General features: G+C 40.7%; 2 protein-coding genes across 3 annotated transcripts in view; one reads left to right on the top strand and one right to left on the bottom strand.

Annotated features, from left to right (window-relative positions):
• Positions 1 to 743: 743 nt before the first annotated feature.
• LOC138617582 (exportin-5) lies at positions 744 to 16,162 on the bottom strand. The gene is made up of 33 exons (XM_069692685.1): positions 15,941 to 16,162; positions 15,404 to 15,525; positions 15,217 to 15,289; positions 14,987 to 15,124; positions 14,180 to 14,362; positions 14,064 to 14,090; positions 13,788 to 13,973; positions 12,923 to 12,999; positions 12,788 to 12,832; positions 12,572 to 12,662; positions 12,319 to 12,402; positions 12,062 to 12,187; positions 11,888 to 11,978; positions 11,666 to 11,794; positions 11,160 to 11,275; positions 10,886 to 11,041; positions 10,590 to 10,631; positions 10,403 to 10,492; positions 10,108 to 10,307; positions 9,910 to 10,012; positions 8,905 to 9,086; positions 8,675 to 8,775; positions 8,442 to 8,538; positions 8,211 to 8,347; positions 7,917 to 8,014; positions 7,732 to 7,778; positions 6,638 to 6,753; positions 5,839 to 5,898; positions 5,648 to 5,739; positions 5,441 to 5,548; positions 3,683 to 3,820; positions 3,060 to 3,224; positions 744 to 2,788 (listed from the first exon to the last, which is right to left on the bottom strand). The coding sequence occupies exons 1-33, from the start codon at positions 16,040 to 16,042 to the stop codon at positions 2,642 to 2,644; spliced, it is 3,669 nt and encodes a 1,222-aa protein (XP_069548786.1). The 5' UTR covers positions 16,043 to 16,162; the 3' UTR covers positions 744 to 2,641.
• Positions 16,163 to 17,810: 1,648 nt separating this feature from the next.
• The window catches only part of tp53bp2a (tumor protein p53 binding protein, 2a), a 29,259-nt gene continuing 21,704 nt past the window's right edge, over positions 17,811 to 25,365 (top strand). For both annotated transcript variants that reach the window (XM_069692684.1, XM_069692683.1), the window contains exons 1-2: positions 17,811 to 17,882; positions 18,235 to 18,392. In XM_069692684.1, the coding sequence (XP_069548785.1) occupies positions 18,366 to 18,392 (27 nt within the window). In that variant the 5' untranslated portion in view covers positions 17,811 to 17,882; positions 18,235 to 18,365. The remainder of the gene's footprint in view (positions 17,883 to 18,234; positions 18,393 to 25,365) is intronic.

The raw sequence follows: 25,365 nt of genomic DNA, 5'->3' as shown, positions 1-25,365 counted from the left end.
TAATTTTTTTTTTTTTTTTGTGTGTCAAAAATTGACTGACTATAGAAGACCATGGAAAAATGTGGGTGTAACATCACTAAAAAGACAAGCTTGTAAAAATGTCAAAACTCAAATGATTAAATAACATCCAAATAGGAGGAGGAGGAAGAGGAAATGCCCTGACCTCTTTCTAGTATTTATTAATTGATGTATTGCGTGTTGTATTGAGTGCTGTAGTTGTTCTCACTTTCCATGAATTGCACCGTGAGAGATAAATAAAGTATTTGATTGATTGATTGATCTTTTACTACCATGCTGAGCAATAACATTTTGTACTTTAATAAACAATGTCTTAACATTAGAAATATGTTAATTGTGTATATATATGATGAAAAATTTAATTGGAAGGAAGAACGAGAATGTGTTTAGGGAACAATCTTCAGTGTGAAACATTGACTTCACAATTAAATTATTTGAAATCCTATAATTAATTCAAAAACTACAGATCGGTCAGTATTATTATGAACATCTCTATGCACAAGCAGATAATCAATAAATATTAAGGTTCAAGGTCTTATTTTTTTCCACACTGTTGGAACTTTTTTTCTTTCTGGATTTCATGTCAATATTTAAAGCTGTTTTGTATTGGTCCTTCTGCAAAATGTTTAATATAAGGCATAATACAAAACCCAAAATGTCCATATGTAGTAATTAACAAATAAATACTTGTTATAAATAAAAAATATTAAAAGATTTTAGGCCAATAGAAGTAATTTTCTTTTTTTATTTAAAACAACAAAAATATAAACCACACTACACTTTTAAAAAGCCTTTTTCTCCTTTGTACAGAACATTTTAGTGTCGAACAAGCATTTTTAAAAATGGCAACATGTGAACAGACAATCATCACAAAGACAGGGAAATCAATTTATTTGGAAAAAAAAATAATAATAAAAAAAAAATTCAGATTTCATAATTGTTTCTATTCCTTTCCAAGTATGTCAACCTTTTTTCAGGAAAACAGCATCTGATAAACAAACCCGCCTAAATCCATTTAGAGGAGACTCAATCCACTCCCATCTATTTTGGTCTGAATCTACACAAATAGTTAAAAAAAACAAAAACAAAAAAACTCTCCGCTGTTACAGCTCCATAAGAGCAAAATACATCCAACAAATTATGTTTAAAAACAATCCCTTGGACAATGAAGGAATGTAGTGCTGGTTCATCTTCTTTTTTTTTTTTCTTCTTCTTTCCTTGCTGGCAAAACCATTACAAAAAAACAAACAAAAATAAAAACACGTGAAAAACAGAATATCATCAACAACTGAACAACTAGAAAACAACAGAAAGACTTGGATTAAGCTAAACATTAGTTGTTTATTTCACTCTTAAATAGTCTTTAAGTTATATGTACGATTTGTCAGACACAATTGTCTGGTCACAAATCCAAAATGAGTGTTTTGGCACAAGATGTGGTTGCATTACTTGAAGTATGATATGTGCTCTGCATTAAATAAGCAATTCCAAACAGTGCTTGGGCCGTGTAAGTTGTGCCGATATGAAGAATGAGCAAAATGCAAAACATCATTGCTTTAACCAGCCGTGTAATATCCGCAAAACAGACAAGCTGCTGTTCATATTTAAATCTACAATAACTGTTCACGAAACATAATCCAGCTGTTTTTGTTTTAATCTTCTCTTAGGGTAGATTTAGATAAAGTAACTTCACCCCATCATGAGGAACGTCGCACCTGAGGTACCGTGATTAACATCCTTCACAATCAGAAACCGCATTCAAGCTCGTCCAGTCAAAAAGAAATAGCGGTAGATAATTGTGCAACAGGATTTGTCCTAGATTTTTCTTTTTGTTTTCAACCCGAGATACAACAGCTTTGACAGCAGCAGCATGGTCACAGAACATATCTGCCAACACTAACCTCTGAAATTAAGATTTTTTTTTTTCTCTTGGTAAAAAAAAAAAAAAAAGGTTTCTAAATCTTCACAAACCACATAAATAATACTTTTTCAGTCGTAGTATCTTAAGCTGCCTCCGCAGCTATTTGCTCTACTGGCTTTGCATGTTTAGGTATCATTAGATGCCTATTACTATGCTGAATATAAAACCGCAGCTCGGCTCTCAGTTTGAGTACAGAGTTCCATAAATCGAAGGCGTGCTTGATGTTGGGCAACGGTTGAATACAGCCCCTTAAAATGAAAAAGGCACAAAATAAAAATGTGAAAAAGCAGAGACGTCCTATTTTATGGTAGTTTGTGGGACAATAAAGCTTCTGCAGCAGAGTAAATAATGATGGTTACTCTGCCATGTGAAGATTGACAAAAGACCCTTCTTTAATCTGACATCTAATTTTCGTATCTTATATACCTCCTTTAATAGTATGCACAAGGGAATAGAGGAGAAGTCTACAAACGGATTTAAAAGGTATCCCGTGTGTAACACTAGTAAAAAAAAAAAAAGATGTGGCACATTAACGGCACAATAAGGGTTAAAAGAAAAGCTGACCTATTGAAATACAGGAGTGTTGACAGATATGTTCGGTAGCGCCGCCCCGGCTGGAGGGTGGTGAGGGAAACCCTGGTTTGTACACACACAACTCCCGTCGTCAGTCAGTATGAAGTCCACTTGAAGCCCGACGTTTTCCTACAGGGAATTATTCTCGGGGGTGAAGAGAGCTGCCAGCCCCAATGATTCGCTGCCCAGTACATCCTTGTCTGGCTTCGGCTTTTTAAAGAGCGATGGAAGATTCCGGATATGAACCTCCTTCCTGAACTGCTGGCACAGAGCTTTCTGTTGGCGGGGGACAAGGAGAGGAGAGGTTAAACCGAGCCATCCAAGACCTGCAAGAAAGAATTTCATTAAACTGTACAGCCCTGTTGAGCTGCTACACTTCTCTTTTTTTGGGCTTCTGAGCACAGAAGATTTACAACAGAGCCAGAATCACACTGCTGAGTAATGACTTGCACTATTAGACCAGTGCCTTGGGTCACTTGTGACGAACGGGTCCACAGCCAGATATACTGGAGGAGCATTGCTCCCTAGTGGCTGGGTGCGGCATTACCCCAACAGTTCCTGCGATGAGCTTCTTGAACTGGTCTCTCCTCTTCTTCTCTCCAAACTTTTGAGCACCGGGGTCCAGGAGCCTGTGATCATACTGGCCCAGAGCCTCCATGCTGATGTTTGGGATCTGTGTCATCACGGCTTTCAGCTCCATGTAGCGAGGCCGCTAACACAGATGGACAGGCAGATGTATGCACATAGATTAAAAGATGCACTCAGCAATTCCCACAGATGAAACTTCAAATATGGGAACATATTATACCCTTAAAACTAAAAGACTCAACATAAAAGTCAACTCCGCTTTACCCTAAGACAGTACTATATCACTTAATCAGAAACAACTGTGAGAATTCATGTTATTTCAAGGTTTTTTTTCATGCTAAAATACAAAATATTAAATATATAGGATCCCAACTTTGCAAATGTGTTAATTTTCTCCTCTTGGATAAAATAAGCAATTTGATCAGGGATAATTAAAAAATGTTGACATTATGCAGTTAAAACAATTAAGTACATAACGGGCACATAAATCAGTACTGAAAATAATCATTGGTAGCAGTCATGGGAGTTTTATTTCTCTTGAGAGGGAAAACTGACAAAGAACAGCCACTCCATCAGCCTCACCAGGTTTTCATAGATGAGCATGGCCAGCTGAGAGAGGGTGGAGTTGCAGACCTCGTGCTGCCCGTGAACCTGAAGGCCCCTGAGAACACTGGTGAAGAACCACGTGACTGCTTCAGGAAGAAGATTCCCCCCTACGACCTGAAGAGACACAGACAGGATGTGTGTGTGTGTGTGTATATATATATATATATGGTGGAGGGGGGGGGGGGGACTTTAGAAATTTAGAGTTATTTAAGTTACCTTTCACAGCGTCACAGATGGGGAGTATCAGACAATAATTGACAAGCCTTGGAATGGTACATTAAAGATGGACACAAGGACATTAAGTGGTCAGAAAAGGAGCCAAAGTTGAAATGGATTACACGAGAAGATTATATCTGTATATAGAGTATTAAAGGACAATTCAAAAGCTTTAACAAAAGGGTGTGATCTCACCAGGTCTGCACAAAGTGCAGTACCAAGGTGCCTAAATAATACATTTCTCAAACCACATCCAGAAAAATTCAAATATTGTGATTATCTATACTTTCTTAAATGTAAACAAAGATCATTAAAAGGTCCCATATTGTTTAAAATCAGATCTATATTTTTGATGATAAAGCAAATAAAGATGCAAAAGGTATACAAATACTGTCCACAGAGAAATGCACACAGCCTGTTTTCAGCAAATGTGCTATTTGGACTTCCTTAAGTTTGTGATGTCACAAACCCATGCTTGTATTTGTCGCCTAATATCTTGCCTTCTTATAATTTAATCTGTTGATCTTTTTGTTATTCCCTCGGCATTGGCTTCCTCGCTGATAATTTCTTATATAGCGTTTTGTTCTTGTTATATTTATTAATTTCAACGGGATCATTTCCTTTTGCGATCGTTCTGTTAGAACGGCTGGAATCACCAACACACGCAAATACCTCATTTAAATAGAGCGATTTGCATCCGACATCAACAACGCAAAAATGAGTGCAAAATAAATGTGCAAACTTTTGGAATAAACATGCAATTAAGTACCTTTTATTTGACATGTTAGTAAATCAGGCCCAAAACGTAACATTGAACTGATCTGCCAACAAGTATCGCCCGTGTATTCAAAACCTGAGGTAACTTAATACTCTGCACCGCAGACCTCCAGTGTTGTCCAAAAACTATTAAAAACACACCACTGAGCCACACTGCAGCTCAACAAAGAGCCCTTCATTACAATAAGCATGATTCTGTGCGTTATGATTCGTTTATTCTGAGGCCGTTTACACCGCTTGCTTCTAAAGCACTCGCAAAAGCAACCAATCTTATAACAAATTGGTTACAAACAGGAAAACAAACAAACAAACAAAAAACCAGTCACAAAGGTGACTACCATGCTACTGTGATTGAAAACATTGTATATACTAGGTCGATAATGTATTTAGCATTTGCTATATTTTCAAATGTATAACTATCATTTTGATCAGATTTTTGTTATATTTTTTGGGGTGATGTGTTAAACTCGATGTGTCCAGTTTTTCTAATTGCTGTATTGTGCTCCACATTGTCACATGAAAAGTATATTGATTATGTCGGTTAGTATTACTTGATTGCAAAATTTCAATAGTTTTTAATTGAATGCTGGGAAGGTTATATTTATTAACTTGGCAGTAACAGAAACATAAAATCTAACCAGTCAACTTGTGTTTAGAAGGAGAAGGTGACATCAAAGTGTATTTAACAAAAAAACAACAAAATAAAAAAAAAGTAATGCAGGCTTTTATCAATATGTTGACCTGCCGCAGAAGGGTCCAGCAGACGATGGAAGCAGTGCGGTGACAATAAGTGGCGTCCTTCCACGACAGCGAGGTGAAGGTCAGGGTCAACATGGACATGTAGATGTTCTGGGAGAAAAAAAAAAAAAAAAGGGAGAAATAATAAGTTTATATGCATCATTTACTGTGCCGTCCTCCTGATTGTTGTGAGATGTGTCTTGGGCTGACCTCGTGTTTCAGCAGATATTTCCCCAGCTCAGTCAGCTCTGTGGCCTGTGCGTTCGTCACCGTCTGCCCCGAATCCATCATCATGTCTTCCTCTGCGAGAGCAAATTTCAGGCAAAATTATGCAACAACAAAAACCAGACCAAAAAAAAAAAATCACCCGACAGATTTACCTTTTTAAATTTGACTCTTACCGTCGACTTCCTCCTTAATTGCTGCAGGTTCAGACACTTTTCTGGAAATACAGGTCACGGCTAAAAGCAGGCGAAGGAGAGCGGTATTAGGACCCTGTGATTACTCAATTCCCCCCCCAGTGTTGGAGTAAAAGCTGACCATGCAGTTGTCTGCTAAATACTGAAAAGTCTCACACCGTAGATTTCTTCTTTTTTTTTTTTTGTGACTTCTCAATTCAAAATATCAAACCACCCTCACAGCCCAGTGTTTGTTTTATTTATTGGACAGTGGGCGGTGAGGGCAAATAGTTTTAAACCCGCAACAAACCTTCAGCTTTTTTGTCAAAACATCTTGGAATTATGTCCGAAATATTCCGAATGTGTTCTGCAACCATTTGCAGCTCCTGTTACTGGCAGAGACACAACTTTATCATGTGACTGCAGTGCATTAGCAGGATTAATAAGCCTTCACTTTACAGTAAATTGAGACCGGGACTTAACATTGCGATCATAAAACTATTGTAGCATCAGTGTAATTAATATAACTCACATTTGCAATGAATATTTTATCCTTGAGCTGCATGTTGACCAACTAATGCAAAGTGGCTGCCGCACAGGACTCGACGTAACGCTAGTTAACACGATGTCCACTGACAAACCGTTACCTGCATTTGATTTCAAAATAGGATCATCCGTTTACGTTGTGGCTTGTATAAATATTCATTTTCAAGTAGTGCAATATTGTCTGAAGTTTTACCGCAGACACCCGTGTATGTTGTCAAATAATAATTCTCTTAGTTCATGAGACGCTGCAACTTACAGAGAAGATCCAGCACCTCCCTGTTGAGCAGGCGCACGAGCTGCTCCTCCAACATCTCCTGCGTCACCTGGCTCTCCTGACACACCACCTCCTCCTCCTCCTCTTCTTCCTCACCACTAAAGACAAAACAATCTGGTTACGTCCCCCATATCTAATCCCAGGACACGCTGAGCCATCAAAGAGCTACTTGCAGGATATTCTACAGAGTTCTTAGACATGTTTTTTTTTTCTGAACTGAATAAAGAGTCAAAGGAATAGTGATTATTAGATATTTTTTTGATGTCAGAATGTTCTGTTGTTCTTCAGATGAACAAAAAGCTGTAGTTGGTGTGAACTGTTTTCAAATCAGTGATGTTTTATTAATCCCTCCAGAAGCCATCTCCGCAATATTTGCATGAGCTTGCAATTTTGAAAGATTCTCGTTATTTCTCTGCGTTAAAAGTACTCAACAGAAGCTCTAGTGAAGGTTTTACGGTACAAAGTAAGTCTGTCCAAACAAAACTTGCTTTATGTACAAAAATAACTCCTCAATAACAGTCAGCAAGGGTTTTCAACGGTTTTATGTGGAATGTAGTCTAGTCATTAGAATTAGACTACCAATTGTCATGCATACAGTATGTGTTGAATTACATGAGTTTTATACACCCTTCCAGTTGTAAGTCCTTGCACTTCCTTCATGTGCATACACTATGTGTTTTATTAATGTTGGTTAAAAAAAAAAAAAAACAAGATGTAGGCAACATCACTTTTTTGACTCTGGAATTCAGTCAGTAATTCTGAGCCATGTTGTTCTTTTAGTTCAGAAGATAAAAGGATGAGAAGATATTTTTTGTGATGAGCAGTGTGCTTATTGCCATAAGAAGTAGTGATATATGACTTCAATTTAAGAAAAGAATCACTTTTTCCCTTCAATTGCAACTACAAAAAAAAAAAAGTCAAGTGCAAATATTGCATTGCAATTTTTGAGAAAAGCCACTGTAAAAAAAAAAAAAAAAAAATCAAGCTTTTTATTTAAATCTCAAAAACATGCAGAATGCCAGAGTGGCTGAACTATACACAAAAATACAGATGCAAACACTAATCGCACAACTTACTTGACAGACGTCCTCTGGTTGATGACCTGCCACTTGACGTTGAGTCGCTGTAATGTAAAGCAAGGCCATGGCATTTAGCAACAAATACAACTATGGCGTTAATAACGCGAATAAAGTGAATGAAGTGAATCTAATGTCAAGAACAACAATAAGTGTTAGAGACTGGAACGTGCGAAGATCCTGACCTGCAGCATGTAGGCGAACAGAGGGCCCAGCAGAGGGCAGAGAAGACTGTCGTAGTACTCCTGAGGACACGATAGCACCACCTGCCTCACAAACACCCGTACCGTCGTTAAGGAAACTTCAATGTCCGCATAAAGAAGTAGCTCAGCTTTGTTCATGCAAGGGTTGTGTCATTCAAAAGTGAGTGCCGGGAAAAAAAAAAAAAAGAAAAAAAAAAAAGAGCTTGCACACAAATGTGCATCACTAAACTTATGCCTGAAGCATGGCGATAAGAGAAACGGGAAGAAAAAGGATATGAATCATCGGGCGAAGTCTGTGGTCAGGCACGTCGTCCAGGGAGACAAAGGCGGAGCCAGCGATTTCTTCAGCCAACCTCTCAATGCTGTAGAATTCCTGCTGCAGGGACAGACCTGCATTTCCCAGGACTTGGAAGCTGCAGAGGGAAAGAGATAGGAAGAGGAGGTAGAAGTCAAGTGTGTACAACATGGGAGGTATAAACCATGCAACTGCAATAACACAATTCTCACCAGTTGTCATATAATGTTGTGAGAAATCCCTGCATGCGCTCCAGGCTGGATTTATAAACAGGAGAGTCATAAATATCCAGAAGAGGTTGAGTGAGACCTGGAGAAAAGCACATATTGAGAGGGCCCAACCACAATCTTAGAATCAGAAAACCGCTCACTACGAGAAAAAAGAAAAGAAAGAAAGGAAAAAGAAAAAAAAAAAAAAAAAGGCATGTGCTGAAAGCTACTCTTACCAAGAACCATGTTTCTCTCTGCATCCATCAGCTCATGAGCTCTGGAGAAGCTGTCATTGAGACGAGCCATGTTCTCCGGCATGAACAGACTGTTGTGAGTCCTACAGTGAGGAGTGAACAAAAGAGACAAGTCACAGATCGGCGCATCGGTATTGGGGGGAAGGAAGGGGGGCTGAAAACAAGCTTTCGATATAACAAGTAGGAGGAACAGCGTCGTTCCACAGGCGTACTTGATCAGCGCCAGTAGGTTGGGCAGCAAAAGCAGAAACTGGGCCGTGCAAGGGTTTCTGTAGATGGGCGCTCCAGCGGGGGTGTAGCCCACCACGAAGGCCCCGGCCTTGGCTTCCTCCAGGTCCGCAGGCCAGCGCGCCCGCTTCACCACTCCCAGCATGGCATACAGACAGAAACTCAACTAGAGGAAGATCAAAAATGAGGGATGAATGCAACCAAGCTGGCATCAAATTCAAAAGACACACAGCATGCCAACTTTTGCGGAAACGGGTTAGTAGTTACATGTAACAATGTTACAGCTGCCTACAGGCAATGTTGCTTGTTGGCAAGTCCACTTGGTCCAGACTTTATAATATTAATATTTCAACACCTAGTCAACAGACTGCCTTAAAATGCTCATGTAAACAGGTAAAAGAAAAAACACATTTGTCCAATATTCTAAATAATGATCAAATACCTGCAAAACTAACACTACTCCCATAAGATTTTAATCTTTGAAAACAGAAATAAGCATCACGAGTGACACACCGGGTGAGTGCTCACCAAACGCGTCGCAAAATATATACATATCTACGGCATCCTTAAACTTCATGATTTCACTGTATCTATGACATACACCTTTTACACACCAGACATCTTTAGTTATTAGGGAAAGCGCAGGTGAATTAATCACGGCTGCCTCCCACTTAGGTGAGGTGCTGCTTTTGTGCAAGATGGTTCCCCGTCATGACTCACTGGAACACTTAATGGACCCATGCTGTTATTAATTCACTTGTGCTTTGCCTGCAATGACAAGTCAAGCTGTCTGCAGTGAAAAATGTCTATTCTGTGGTTAACTTGGTGCGAAAAGCTGCAAAAAAAAATTAATACTGGGAATTTTTTTTCCCACCATATTTGCAAATTTGGCCGTTCAGAGTAGGAAAAATGCAAATAAATAAATCAAGCATTAAACTTAAAAGTAAGAATGAAATAAGGGCCAACTCCGTTTACAACTGTACACTTACTCGCCACCTATTGAGGCCCGCTTTATCTGCATCCTTACTGTCCTCTGTGACCACCTGATCAGCTCCAACAAATGAGATGAACATGGCCGGGTCCGAAAGCGCACTGAAACACAAAAGAAGAACGAAGGCGATCACTCGTCATGACATCAAAACGCGCATAATGTTCAAATTTGAGGGAAACGGAGAATTCAAACGCACCGCCTCATGTCGTCCGAGGTCCACTCTGCAACCACGGGGGCCATGAGTTCGTCTAGAAAAGCCTTCTGCTTCTCAAAGTCTTTAAACTGGTTGCTGGTGAGAACCAGAGCTTCCATCAGCGCACATTTCTCCATGTGAGTCAGCGCAGCCTCGCTCAAAAACAGCTTCTTCACGTGATTGTAAAACATGTCAAAACAAGGCTGGGGAAGAAACGAATAAATGAAGTGATTATTTTACACATTTCTCTCATCTATGTAACCACATTTTACTTTAACCGGAGCGGAGAGATTATTACCAGGATAAACTTTGGGTAATCCCGGCAAATCTTTATGATGGAAGAACAGGCGTGTCTCCTCACGTTCTTCACAGCTCGAGTCCGAGGCGCCTGCAGACATCAGTTACAGATTTTCCTTGAAATTTTTTATGTTGGATATGACGGTTGAAGAAAAAGGCCAATATTTGGTACTGTATAGGCAACCTACCTTTTTGTCATGATCAACCTCAAATGTGATGGCTTTAAAGAGCTGCAAGCACAAAACGACAAATGCTGCGAGGTCAATGTAAATCACCAGTTACGAAGATAAACCGTTATAAAGAGTATTTAAAATTATTGGTACGGCAACATAAGCAAGGGAATTGACATTTGCCACACAGGAAACCATCCTGTGAACCATCATGAAACTACTACACACCACCCGTGTCAGCAGGTATTTACGATAACACGGGTCTTATCGATATACATAAATGATGTTTAGTGATCATTAACAACTCGGCTGACCTTGCTGAGAACCTGTGGCAGGAAGTGTGGTCTGTGTATGGCAAAAGGGAAGAGGGCGGAGACGTTGGTGAGCACGCAGGACAAGATGAGCGGGTCTTTGGTGTCGTAGTTGAGCACGGCACGAAGCAGCTCCATGCTCTGGTCGATGGGCAACTTCTGCACAATGAGAAGCAGAAGGAGGTCAAACCGTCACGTTAGTACAACTAGTTGGTTTTTTTTGTGTTTAAAAAAAAAAGAAAAATGTTGTTCTGTGACTGAAAATGAATTGTGTTACCTCCTCTTCCAAATTTTTACAGATCTGTGAGGCCACGCACTCCATGAAGACTGTCATTGCATCCCACTGGACCACTGATGGAGACAGGAGGGAGCACAGGCCCTCTGCAGTCTTAGCTAGAGAGGGTGCAAAGAGGAAAAAAAAGTGTTCATTTACGGCGCATTAACATTTACGACATATTAACGTTTACGATTTGTTTTTTTATTTAGTGTAACAAAGCCCTTAAAAGAGAATGATCACAAACATTCAAAATTCTGCTTTACTTATGCATGCATGTCCCAGTATCACTATATAAATATATTTGTAAGACCAGAATGGGCCGTGGAGCTTGATGTATTAAATGTAAGTAACTGTCTCCCAACCCCATTTACATGTTAAAAATCACACAAATCCACCAACAATGCGCTTAAAAATCCCTTCAAGCAGAGAAAGTAAAAATATCTATAAAGAGTTTTCAGTTTTCCTCTCTAATACAGTTTCAATGTGTCCAGAGTGAGAACACTTACATGTGGTATCTCCAGTATTAATTGGGCTGGCAATCTGATACTGTAACCATTCTGCTGCTATCTGGAACGCTTCGAGAGGAACGATCCGACATGCAATCCTCAAAACTTCTCCCTGCTGCCCTCGAAAAGCTTTGAAGCGCAAAAACACAACGTGAAAAACATCAAGGGATAAAATTAACGTACTAATCAGAAGCGAAATGAAACTGAATCTGTGACACTTACAAAAAAAGAAAGAGTGGAAGTCCTCGTCGCTGTCAAAGTCCACACGCGAGTACTCGCAACTCGGGTTGTCGCTCCTCGAAGGAAAGCCAGTCTGGAAAGAGAAAGAAAACATCTCTTTACACCCGGCTGAGCTTCCATTCACACTGAATAACATCACTGACGCCAATGTCTCACCTTGACGAGGTTGGTCATAGATGTTCGGATGTATTTGATGGCCATCTCCCCCACAACCGCGTCCTTGGACAGAGTTTCGTGTCTGAACAAAGCACTCCACGTCGACACAGTGGACGACTTCAAAAACTGCAGAAAAGAGGAGGGAAGGTGTACATTCTTCAAACTCTTAACTTTTATACAGTTCAGAGGGGTTAAAAGGACAAAACCTTAAGTTAAGGCCATCAAAAAAGAAATACAAAATAAAGACATCATCTCACCTGACTAGAATGTGTAGTGAAGGCCAACAAGGCTTCCAAGTACTTGCTGAGATTTGCTGGCACTTCAACCTCTACATCTGAACCCTGTGGAGAGAACAGGATTATTTCCCACTCATTGGTCGTAATGAGAAAGTCTGAGCCGCTAGGAAAAAAAAAAGAGGGACTGACCACAACACAGCTGTGCGAATCAAGCCTGGATAAAAGATCGTGGTCACACGAAAAATACTGTGTGGCAAAATTAGGCCGAACTCACCACTAATGAGCAGAGCTGGCCTCCGAGGGCACACAGGACCTGACAGAGCCTCTTCAGAAAGATGTAACGCCGCTCCACCACCTCCACTGCTCTGAAGGTAAACATAAAGGACACAGCCAAACGTGTTGAATAAACCTACCCCTATGTTTTTAAAATCACTTCTCATCTGTTTTCATGGTCCACAGTGGACAGAGACTGTATGTCACATTGACTTACTGTGAATCAGAGGATTTCTTGCATATCGCCAGTCCATCTGCTGACCTGTAACCAACCACAAACCGTTATATAGCAGTCAAAATGTTGGGTCGAAGTCTGTACAGAGTGACGATGGGGAGGCGAAGTTGCACTCACTGGGCTGCAGAGAGGATGTAGTGAATGGCCACGTCATCGAACAGCAGCATGAACGGCTTCCTCTCCTCCAGCTTGCCCTGTGGCGGAAGGACAAAGGAGATGTCATGTGGCCTGTTATTGTAAAGTTTAATATAAATGTCCACAGTAAACAATCAGTTTCATCGTCCAATTAGAAACAACTCCGAGCACATACTTCAACCGCAGCTGCGCATTCTCTGAATTATTTTCAGCAGTTATTTTAATAATGAAATACTTCCATCTGGATCAGACTCCCAATACACACAGTGACACAGTTATGCCGATCAGCTGGTGAGGGATTGCTCTGGTTGCACACTAACGGAGCACAGCACCTTGAAGTGCACAGAGCAGGGGGAAGCTTAAAGCTTGCTATGCATGTGCACTTGTCATTTGAATGTGGTTGCCTGAGTCATGGGCAAATTCATGCGAAATAAACCACAGTTACATGAATGTATATCCGCAAGCCATACAAAACTTCAAATATTGAGGGCTTTAATATATTCAGAGCATCAACTTGATTAAATTTGTAGATGTGCAATGCTGTAAAAAAAATTGTATTAAAAAAAACCCTGCAAAATTGGTCTAAGGCAGCAGGAATTCAGAGAAAAACACTTTTTCTTATCACACATCTCAGTTCAGGAGTAGAGCTAAAACAAATGTGATACAAACGGCCACATGGTGGTGCTATTGCTCTTGATCACAGTTAAGCTGCACCACTTTTCCCCATCGTGATCCAGCTCTGACAAAGTAAATCAAAATCTGGGAAGATGCACAGTAATTACTTGACAAACAGAGGCATAATAGTGTCCCGTAAAAAAAAGCTTCATGCGTTTTCTCTTCAACTCACCTTTCGGCTCATAGCAATGAGGAGACACTCTGCTGCCTCCAGCTGCAGCTCCGCTTCGCTCAGCAGCAGACACAACATCTCCAGCAGATGACAGTTTCCGGTGGTGATGTGCACCAGGGACACCCAGTCTATGTAACCTGCGAGTGTATTCAGCGTCGCCACAGCAACTCGACAGTGACCTCTAGCCTGTGTGTGCAAAGAGACGAAGACACCAGAGTGATCAAAGTGAACAAGTTGTGATATAAGAGGTGCAGCGATGCAGTGATGTTTTCTCACCTGCAGTTCATGTCCGGGTGACCCTTTCTAGACAAAGGAAAACACAAGTTAGACGACTGAAGTCATTTAATTTCGACTTTCAGCAATATGAATAATAATGCGTAGACCTCACTGACCAGTTTACGATAGTCCTCGACATTAATATGCAGAATGGCCATCATGAAACTGAAGATGCTCTCCATGTTTTGAGTGAGCGTCTGCTGGATGTCTCTGCGTCTCTGAGTGGGCAACGTCTGGAAGGTGATGACATCCTCTGCCAGCCTCAGGAGGATCAACATGACAAGCTCCGTCTGTGCCTCCTATGACAAACGCCGTTTACTTTATGAACTTACATTTAACAGGGTGCATCCATTCGTTAAAATATCTGCTCCGAAAAGTCAAGAAAGAGCTTACTTTGCCAGTAAGTTTGCGGAAGGCTTAGGAGCACGTAATTGGAAGGGGCTTATGAGGGTTCTCCCTGTTTTTCCAAGTATGCAATTTAACAACATTTTTGACCAATATGATAACCATATGTCGGTAAAACTTTTCAACAAATTTTGAGAATGCAGGGCAGATAACATAAAGGCATCCTTCAGGGAACAAATTCAACCATTGAGTCTGAAAAAAAGTCCTTTAGTTAATTTGATGCGATCCAAAATGATTTGGCTCGTCTTGCCTAATGGTTGGGAAAACCATATTTGCATTGATAAAATAATGAAGTGGAAAAGATGTGCAAGTTCATAATTGAGAGATGTCAATATGTACCCCAGTCTTGGCCAAGCTTACATGATCAAGCCACATGAAAATGAACATGATTAATCCTCACCTGGTACTTATTTTCATGCAAATTATGACATAATCATATTCAAATTGAATCCCCTCTGGCCAAGGAAACAAGTAAGATCCAGTAACAGACAGTTTCCTGCTCCGTGTGAGTTACTCACCCCTTGGTTAGTGAGAGCCTCCATCTCTTTCAGCATGTCTGGCCAGTGTTGAGGCCATTCTCTCTTTATCATTTCTACCACGATTCGGGACAGGCCATCTTTGATGTGGCTCTCCTCCTCCAGGATGGGATGGGTACCCTGAGGACGCCCGGTAACGGGCATAAGGTAAGTGTCAACGACTGTGCCGGTTTATGTTTAAACCATAAAACAATATTAATTATCACACTTACAGTAGCTAACAGCTGCATGGCGCACTCCTTCAACTGGACTTTCTCCGCTTGTTCCATGTTGTTCCATCGGAATCTGTAAGAAAATGAAGCTTTCCATCAGTGATGCAGCTTTTATAATGTGATTTTTTTTTTTTTTTTTTTTTTTTAATTTTATAAATTGGATTTATGTTAGTCATGTTCCACTCACTTGATGACATGCTCCAGGATTTGCAAACCAAAGTGTCTCACTACAGCAGGCTGGGCTTTGGCAGCTAATTGTAAGCCACATGGGACACAGAAGGAGCTCGACTCTTTAAACTCTTCACAGAACTGTAGTGATTAAAAAAATAAAATTAAAAAAAAAAGAAGCAGTTATTTTAGACAATTTGATCAACTGAAAGTTATAAAGGTTTAAAACAAATAACACTTGAATGAACCTAACGGTGCCGTGCACGTGTGGCATAAACAGCAGCAGCTCCCTCAGAAAATTCCCAATAAATACCTGAAGAGCGTGAAGCTAACCTACTAACTAGCCATTGGAGCTAAGCACACCGCTGCCTGCAGCCACACAGCGTGAGTTAAACCTTTTCATAAATTCACGAGCACCGTCTTCCAAACACCGATCCCGCAGGTCCATCAGCGTTACCACCGGAGGTTGTCGTTTCTATGAACGCACGTGATTTTACTTCCACAGCAGCACCGATATATGTAAAGCTGGGCTAACTAGCAGCTACATCGATGCTACCTTCAGGGCCTCCAGTCGGTAAATTTGGCTCGTTTCCGCGTCCATGATCACGTTCACAGCCTTCACGAGCTGGTCACACATGGCAGCCACCTGGTCAGCCATGACTTCAGGTAAAACAAAACAAAAAAGCGTCTGGCAACACCGCTGAGACGAAGGCGAGGAGCTCCCTTATGCAAAACCAACCTGCACGACAGTGAGCTGCGTGCGCGCAGGGAGGAACCAACGTGTGCAAAATGTGCTTGTGCTGCTAGTTGATTTGGCTCGACGTACCGACGGGGATTCTGGGAGTTGTAGTCTTTTCTTTTTTTCTTTTTTTTTTTTCTTCTTTTTTAAAGATCGTCTATGTACGAGAGAACTCACTTCTCACTTAAAAAGACAACGTCTGGCTTTGAATAAATGTGGAACTGTGAAAAGTATCCATGTTGTTTTTTCATACGTACACATTATTATATTAATAAATTCATGAGTCAAGATTGTGAAAATGTTAAATACATGATTAAAACTTTCATCTCATCATCTATTTATAGAAATGACATTTTATTTCAGATTTATTTATTTTTTTCAAATGGCTTTTTTTTTTTTTTTCAAAGTTTTTTGTTTCATGTTGGTTAATAATGATTTTATGACACTGGCATTGTTAGCCGTCACTTCCCCTTTGCCTTTCGTCGAATCCAGTTATTTCACAAAAAATATTTACATTTCAATGTATTAATGTGAGTGTTTATTTCATATGATATCTCATTAATTCATTTAAAATTAAATACTTTCATAATACAATGCCGTCTTCTTTCATTAACACGCAGTTGCTTTACTGAATTACAGTCATTCCAGCATGGAAAAATGGTTAAAAGTCTAATTTATTCAATCACCAACAGATGCATGTTTATGTTGCCACTGTAAACAATTCTCCTCTGATTCTTGTAAATGAAAGAATCAGACGAAACTTTTTGGATTGGCAGAGTAAATATCTTCAGAGGAACTGGAGCTTTGTTTTGAGATTTGATTTAAATTTCTGTTATTAAAAACATTAAACCTGTCACCTTTGATTGAAATTATGACTTGTCGAATTAGGCTATTTTAAATCTCTATTATTTATGATTAACTCTCAAGCAGGACAAAAATGAGCTGGTGGGGGTCTCAGTTACAACTCTATACCTCCAACTCAACAGTACAAGTAGTTTTAAAAAAGTTTTCATATTGGCTGATAGCGCCAACATATATGGTAATACTGATCATCTGTGATAGGCCAGTATTGGCCAATAAAATCCCTGGTATGTAGTTTCCCCATGCTGGTTTTGAGGGATTTTTGTGAGCGCTCTGGTTAATAATTTTGTTTTCATTATTTTCGTAACAGTAGTCTTATGTCGTTGTTATTTCGCCTTTTTGAGGATATTGTATCACTGAATTTTATGTTATGAAAACAAAATGTCGTTATTTGCAGTGGGAAGTGTATTTGGGAAGTTTAATTTGGTAAAACGTCTGATTTGATTGGGAACCTCTGTGACGCATGATTAAACTGCTTCCCATAACCCCCCCCCCCCACCTCCCCCACCACCACCTTTAACATTACATTCCAACTTGTAAAATACAAGCAGAGTGAGACCTCTTACTTTTTCCCCAATTCAACCAAAGATTAAACGCTACCTATTGTGAGTTTAATTTGCAGCTGGGAATCTGGTTCTCCAGCTGAATGATTGTCGACCTGGAGCCTGTGACCTGTAGTAAAAAAACAAAAAAAAAACCCGGTTTCTCAGACCCCCAACAGAGGCCGGGTTTCGTATTTACACCGGACAGGCCCAGCCGGTGGGGGTGTGGGGGCGGAGCTTGATTTCCAAAGTGGAATGAGTTTCCTCTCACTACGTCACTCTGGGATAGGCTGCGAGCTATCGAGCAACGCTGTCAGTCAACGGGTGTTTCGAGCGAATTACCTACGCGTCCTCTGGTAAGTAAAAGCTCGAAAAACATTTTAAAAAAATAAATTAAAAAAAAAAATCCTTCGTATATTAAACGATATGTCTTATTTGCATTTTACTCACAAGTCGTTTGAGGGTTTTTGTTTTGTTTTTTGTAGCCGTTGGAAAGTTCTAAAGCGATGCTCGCGCAACTACAACGGAAACTTTTGTCGTGAAGGCCTTGTTATTTGTAGCAACAGGTCCGCGACACGGGATGCAGCTCGATTTAGTGTATTTTAGTTTGTTGTTGTTTTTTTGGGGGTTTTTTTAGGGAGAGGGAGCGTTTTCTGTCGAAGTCGTTAAATCTAACGATTGTGCTGTTGTTGTTGTTGTTGAATGCAGGACGGGACGCCACGAGCAGGAGAAAGTAAGCCTTGCCCGTCGCGGGTTAAAGGCTCCGGGATTTACATCGCCAGTCTCTCCGCTTCCGTCGAAACTGCCAGCGGGGATTCGTGCCGTCGTTGCTTTGCTAAATGCGGTACGAAGCTAAAATGATGCCGGTGAGTTTTGTTTCATTCACTCACGTATATATATATATATATATCTACAAGTTCTAACATCGTCCTCTCTCTCTGTGTCTCGGGTGATACGTCTTGTTTCGTCGGTGCCGTATCAACGCGCCGGTGCTCCCCGTTGTGAATGACCTGGGCATTTAAATTGACGTGGCGAGTTGATGCGGTTGGTAGTTTGTGCCGTAGACGGGCTTGCCTGCTGGGAAGTTTACCAGCTGTGAGTGTGGATCGTTTGCTTGTGATTTATACTGTAATTTATTTGCTGTACGGGATATTCCACGCAGACATATAAACCCCCCCTTGCGTAAAAAAAAAAAAAAATACCCTCGTTATTACCCATATATCCAGTCGGGACATCCACCTGGAAAGATGACCATTAACTTTAACGCAGGTACATTTATTTATTTATTCGCCCACTCTGCTGTGCTGTGCCCTTCCTCCGTCCTGCCCAGGATACACAAAGAGCAAAAGGCACTGGCCAAGCCTTGCTGGCACTAGGCTAACCTCACCTTGGACTCCTGCCATGTCATCACCATCATCTTCACCATCATCATCATCATCATCAGAGGTCTATTGCTTTTGCTGCAGTGCAAGGCTTGTCTCTCAGCACTTCTTTGATGTGTGTGTGTGTGTGTGTGTGTGTGTGTAGAGGGCTGCTGGCAGTCTGCATGCGCTCCCTGTAGAGAAATAACCTTCCCAACAAATAGAAATAGCGACTTATATTTCTCTCTTGTGACTTTGCTGGTAAAAGAGCAAAAGTCAAAGAAGTCACGGCCGGATTGTTTTTTTTTAGTAAACATTTAACCTTGCTGAAGTTTTTTTTATCACTACAAATTATTTATCTGAAAGTGTCCTGGGCAACAGAGCTGCAGCTGACACATTTTCCCACAATCAATATGTAAATTATTTCATTGACTATTGATTGAATAACATGTTGAAAGTAATTGAGAAGTGCCGTTGCTTGAACCCGAGGTAACAGATTTTCATCCCCGCGTTTGTCATTTCGACTTGGTAACCTGACCGAAATGATTATTCATTTATCAAGATAGCTCTTGTTGCATAATAAACGAATTGTTTCAGAATTTACAGTACCTTTTTTTTTTTTTTTTTTTTTTGTGCAATATTTAGTTTAGAGGAACATTATTGTAATGTTATTATAGTTGTATTTAGGATTTCCCTCAGCTTTTCTGTGTAATTCTGTTTCGTTGTGTCTTTAGTGACAAATGATCTTAAATCACATGCTGTGCAACACACAGTTACACTTTTTTTTTTTTTTTTTCCCCCCAAGGATGTTAACATTTATTGAAAAATCTTGTGTACTGCTGTATGTAAGTATACTTGGGTTAATCTAATATTACCCTTCTCTCTTCAGACTTGTGCTTACATTAAAATCAGTGAATTAATCATCTTAGCTGTGCAGACAGAGTCGTATTTGGATGACTCCTGTCTGGTGAGTGACCTCAGTCTGCTGCTGGCACATTTGTCATTCGTTGTCACCAAGCTCGGTTCTCATGGGCACCGATATCCATTTCCACCCTCCTCGCATACAGGAGCTGTTTCTTTACTGGCCAAATGCGCCCGTAGTCATGGCCCCCTCTCCTCCAGTTCCGTCGCCCCAGAATCTGTACATGTGTTTGAATGAGATGCAGCTCCTGGTGTTCGCCTGATAAAAACAAAGTGGCCTCTGTGTTGCCATGTCTGATGCGAGGTATTGTCTTTATAAATTACACTAGTCGCCCATAACCCTGCTTGTGCAGGCCAGGAGCTTGGGGAGGGGCGGAGTCGGAGGGGGTCGGGGGGTGGGTAGTGAGACTGTAGTGTCATAATTGCTGGCCGGGATGGTAAATAGGGGGTCACTGTTTCCTGAGCACAATGAGCTGCAGGGACTCTTTAACAGCGCGTTGTGGAGAGCACATTGTGTGTGTGTGTGTGTGTGTGTGTGCGCCTTTGCTTGTGGCAGCACCCTGATAAGGGATGCTCACCCTTTATGGAAACCATGACATCGTACAGCTCATTTACCCCTGATTTACGGTTATGTCTAATGAAACCAGCTATTGTTCTGCAGACACGTATTAATGGCACATTCAGGCTTGAATTCCCTGCTGGTTTATTAGCCTCTTTGTTATCTTGGCATACTTTTTTGTCGAGATTAAAATGTAATTCAATAGACAATCTGGACAACAGAAAAAACAGCTGAAACGCAAAGGGGGAAAAAAAAAAAGTGGCGGAAAGGTTACTGTAGGATTTTGGTTTGCAAATGGTGCAGTCACAAATCCCACATCACATCCTCATTCCTCTCCCATGACACAAGTTGCTTTCTGTGTCGATTTTTAAGCAGATGTACTGTAGTGTGCCTGGCCCACATTATGTCTTTGACCACACACATTGTCTTGGTTACACTGCAACAACTGTTGCAGTTGCTGGACTTTGTGTTGGCGGCATGACGGTGGGAAAGGGAGGTACTGCTCTGGGAAGTCTGATTTTGCTGTGTGTGTCAACAGAAACCTGAGTAGGCTTTCTCCTGGCCACCACAGCCTTCGTGTGTACTCTGTGGGAGAGTTGTGGCGGTTACGTAAATAAACCGGCACATGACCAGTCGACAAGGACATTCAAGTGTGGTGTTATGACTTTTTTTTTTTTTTTCCTCCAGAAGAGGACTCATCAGGAAGGCTGAATTAGCTGGTGAGAGAAGCGGACTTGTAATGACACTGTGTTTCCAAGATTCAAGTTGTTTGTCCGTGTAATATCATCAGTAACATTTTGTAAAAGAGGTTGATTTACTCATCAGAGAGCAGAGCAAGACATATTTAACTCACTTGAGCAGGTGTTAATTTACTACTTTGGAATATTGAGTGACTCATCTGTGATTAATCCATGAAAAAGAAGAATTCTACTTTTAAAGTGATGCAATTCCAGAAGGAGCCACTTTCACACAGTGAAGACATGTTAGCATCGTCTTAGGTTGAACTACTTGTCTGGTCATGAAGAACACGGCTCAGGCTATAGTCGGTGATCAAAGACTGTTTTATACAATCCTGGCCGCAGCTCCAACACCCCCCCCCCACCACCTCTCCCTCCACCTGATAACAGGTAGGCCTATCACCATTGTTACTTAATCACATGATTGTATATTTGTGCTGACCGCAATCATTTTACATAATCATTTCCATTCATCTGGATAAAACAGAAATGTCAGATTTCCACCATTATGTCCACGTTGGTTTCAACCAATTAAGTTTTGATTGGCACTCTTTAAATGATGTAATTTCATGGAGCCGCCTTCTTCTGTGATTGTTTAATGGCACATGAGTGAAGAATTAGAGCCACCATAGTACATTGTTCATTTTGACTGTTGGTACCCGTCATTGTCAGCAATTTCTTTTCTGTTAGTTCCCTTGTTTACTTACGATTTATGGATTCCTTCCCATGTTCAATGCCAAAAATCGTCTCCTCTTCTTCACGAGGTGTAAGTATATTATTAAACTATTAGGCTCATACTATAAAAGTTTCATAAAGTGACCAGAAAAAGACAATCAAATTAATCGCAATTATTTGTATGACAATTAATAGTTGACAAAAATGCCATGATTGTGACAGCCCTAACAACAAGCAGCAATGTTGTTGTTTTTTTTGCATGGGAGTGAAAACATTCACTTTTGCTGAATCAGTGGTGGGGCGAACGCTTACTGTACGTAGAGATATTGATAATGGAATTACCTGGGAGCATTGGGGAAAACAAAATCTTCCTATTTCATCCTAGTTATTGTATAGATTAAGATTTGGTCACATTTAACGACCTTGGGGTTGGGTCGGGGGGAGGCAACGAGTTTACAATACAGGTTACAAGTTTACGGTATTTTTACTTATTGTGTCGGCATTTTTTCGGATATTAATCTATTTATTTTTTTCAATGATATTATGAATCTTTTCAAATATTGTGACCTGTTACAAATACAGCGTAAAATGGCAAAAATGTATGTAATCTCACAGAAATACACTTGTTGCATTTATCTTTTTAATTTACTGATGTGCAACCGTGATATCCGAGTGGATAGTCATTGTATTAAACATTTAAAGACTCAAAGTCTACATTTTTCTGCTGCTGACAACCAGACTTTGCTGCCGTTTGAGTAATACTGCTGCTGCAGGGACTTTTGTTGGGGACAGAAACTATTGCCCAGGAACAAATTTTGTACCCAGGCGTGGTAAAGTTCCTGCTGTGAAATAGGGCTTTTGTACTCCCTACAGTCATTCACTCGCCTGCTTCACCGAGGTCTCTTTTGCATATGACAGATTAAACACCACAAAGACATCATTCAGTGTGCATTTTTCAGGAAGCCAATTAGCGTGTCTTTCTCATTTTGAATCGCTACCCCTTGACGATTAGGTTCCCACATGAAAATAAGGGTTGATAAAGGATTATTTTGCATACAGTAAATTCTTGTACAATAGACCAGCTGTCTTCATTATTTTGGGAAAGCTACAGTTTTCAGTCATTTATTTAAGTAGCACTTTTAATCATTTTAGTCTGTTTATTTATTTATTTTGTTATAACATTGAGGCCGCTGTGGCCTGGTGTGTCTCGGGGAAAAATTCCTCTAACAGTCAAGAGGGCTTAAAAAAAAAAAAAAAAAAAAAAAAAAGGAAACATCCTTTCCCTTCTGCTTAATTTTAATTCCCATTTCCCTTATCTCCGAGATAAGCACAACCACATAGTCCAGGGATGGAGGAGTAGAAGAGCTCAGATCATGAAGTGATTGGCTGAGCACTGCAGTGCAGACAGAGAGAAGAGGTTGTGGTGATTGAAGAGTCACAGATTGCTGCAGCTTAAGTGTGTTGTAAAAGCTGCTTGGTTTTTCTAAATGCTGCGGCTGAATGAGGTGACTGTGTGTGCCGTACACCTTCCGCTGTTTGTCACCCTCGACCTTCCTCCCACCCACCCACCTTTACCCCCGCCCCTACCCCCCACCACCCCTCCACCCTCTTCATCCACCTAATGCAGCATAGAGAAAGAGAGAGAGTGAAAGAGAGATGAAGAGAAATAATGCATTAAGCCATTAGGGAGTTTTCTGCTGCCTCGCATTTTTGAAGGACTGCTATGCTGGAACTGTGTCAACTTTTGAAGCTGTGGCCAGGAGGGCCAAGGCACACACACTCGCAGGAAGATGCTGCTGCAGTGTCTTACAAACTTGTGGTAATTAGATTCAGAGGTGACTCCCTCAACAAGACCTAGTTGACTGGTTCGCTTACCACAGCAATATCTGTAATTGAACGTGTGTGTGGACAGAAAGGCCAGCAGGAGCAAGGTGACGAACCTTCCCCGGGCGCGGTGGAAGATATGACCGCTGTTATGTCCTGCTGCTGTCACCCTGCCTCGCTCTGTCCTCTTTTCCGTCCATCCACCTCGAGGCTTCAGACGTTGAGTACGAATGGTCGTCAATCTCAGTGTATCATATCAAGTCCTTCTGACATTTTACCTTATCTGTTCTGACTCCATCTATTCTCCTCCGAGGCAGGGATAGTGTGCTCTTCTATCTTGGGCTAAATTGAAGATATGTTCTGTGCTCTTGACTACAGAGAGAGGTAACTTGTTCCCAAACAGTTGACAGTGAAAAGTTGCAGTTAAAATAGTACTAAAATAGTTAACTCAGTAAGTGGATTGGCAAAAATAATGTGATTTAATGCTACTGCTTGAAGAAAACATCAAATGGTTGACCTGTGAGTAGATGAGTGTTTTCTTTATATTGAACCCAATTAGATGAATTATATTTGGCTCTTTTGTTTCCTGGTTGGGCAATCAAAAGACTATTTTTAGATTTAGGCTCCAGCAATTTGAAGTGTGAGTTTGTAATTCTTTGTTGGCATGTTTACTGTTTATTCTGAACAATAAACCAGTTGACCAGTAATCAGCGGTGAAAACGATGTTGTTGCAGTTCCAGTTCAAACTGTATTGTGCAGATGAAAAACACTCATTAGCAAATTTCTGCCTTTCAAGAGCGAAACATTGAGGACTAAAACAAAGTGAGGTACTGGACCTGCTGAACAAACATCAGTTACTTGCTGCAGCAACAGGGAACATCAGCAAGGGCATTTAATTGGACCAAACTAAGATAATGAATGATCTCGGATGTTGATGTGGGTGTTTTTTAGTTGGACTGATGTGAATTCTCTGTGACTGGGATGGGCTTTTGTTTGCTATTTGCTCTGATGTTGCAGACTAATTCTATTGTAGTACAATCCTCTGTGATTAGTTTATTCCTGGAAATGGGAAACTGCAGTGGCAGACAGTTTTGATCACTCTTAACTCAATATGTGACTAATCACATTTGGACAATGATCTTGATAGAGGAGGGCAGTACATTTGACCCTCATGAGAAGAGTGTGTATTTTCAAGGATTGATCTCCTTTTAGGACTGTTTGAAGTCAAATGATCATGCACAAATTATCAAAGGATCATTTTGGTTACATTATTTTCTTTTGACGTGTCCTAGCACATTTGAATCGAGACAACGAAATGCCTCCTGCCCTGCCGCTGTGTTTACGTGCACCAGTTTTGTTGCTGCGTACTACACCTACCTTATCTGAACGATCAGTGGGAGTCTCACACGCGCGCAAACCAGCGCAGCATTCCTTTCTGTAATTGGCGACAGATACAGTGTTGATGTTTAAACTCAAGTCATCGCGGAGGCCACTGTCTAAACAACTGGAGAGGCTTGAAAAGCCTGTTTGGGTCCGCAATCAATAGCATCTGCTTTAGGGCCTGGCTCTAAGGGGAGAAGGGATCCAAATTACTCAGCAAAGGGCAAAATCAGCATCTGTGGACTTTATAGCCGATATCTTCACTCTACAGTATTTCACAGAATAGCCCTGCACCGCCCCACGGGCACTGCAGCTTATTTAACTTCACACGGGATGGACTCGCTGACAAAGAAGCCGCGTTCCACGCTATAACCCAGAACAA

Source organism: Brachyistius frenatus, unplaced genomic scaffold, assembly GCF_029030835.1.
Source record: "Brachyistius frenatus isolate BFR_SWC_R1_liver_20210118 unplaced genomic scaffold, ASM2903083v1 Contig_13, whole genome shotgun sequence".
In the NCBI taxonomy this organism is placed as follows: Eukaryota; Metazoa; Chordata; class Actinopteri; family Embiotocidae; genus Brachyistius; species Brachyistius frenatus.
The sequence above is the reverse complement of the archived record's forward strand: the minus strand, read 5'-3'. Positions and strand labels throughout refer to the sequence as shown.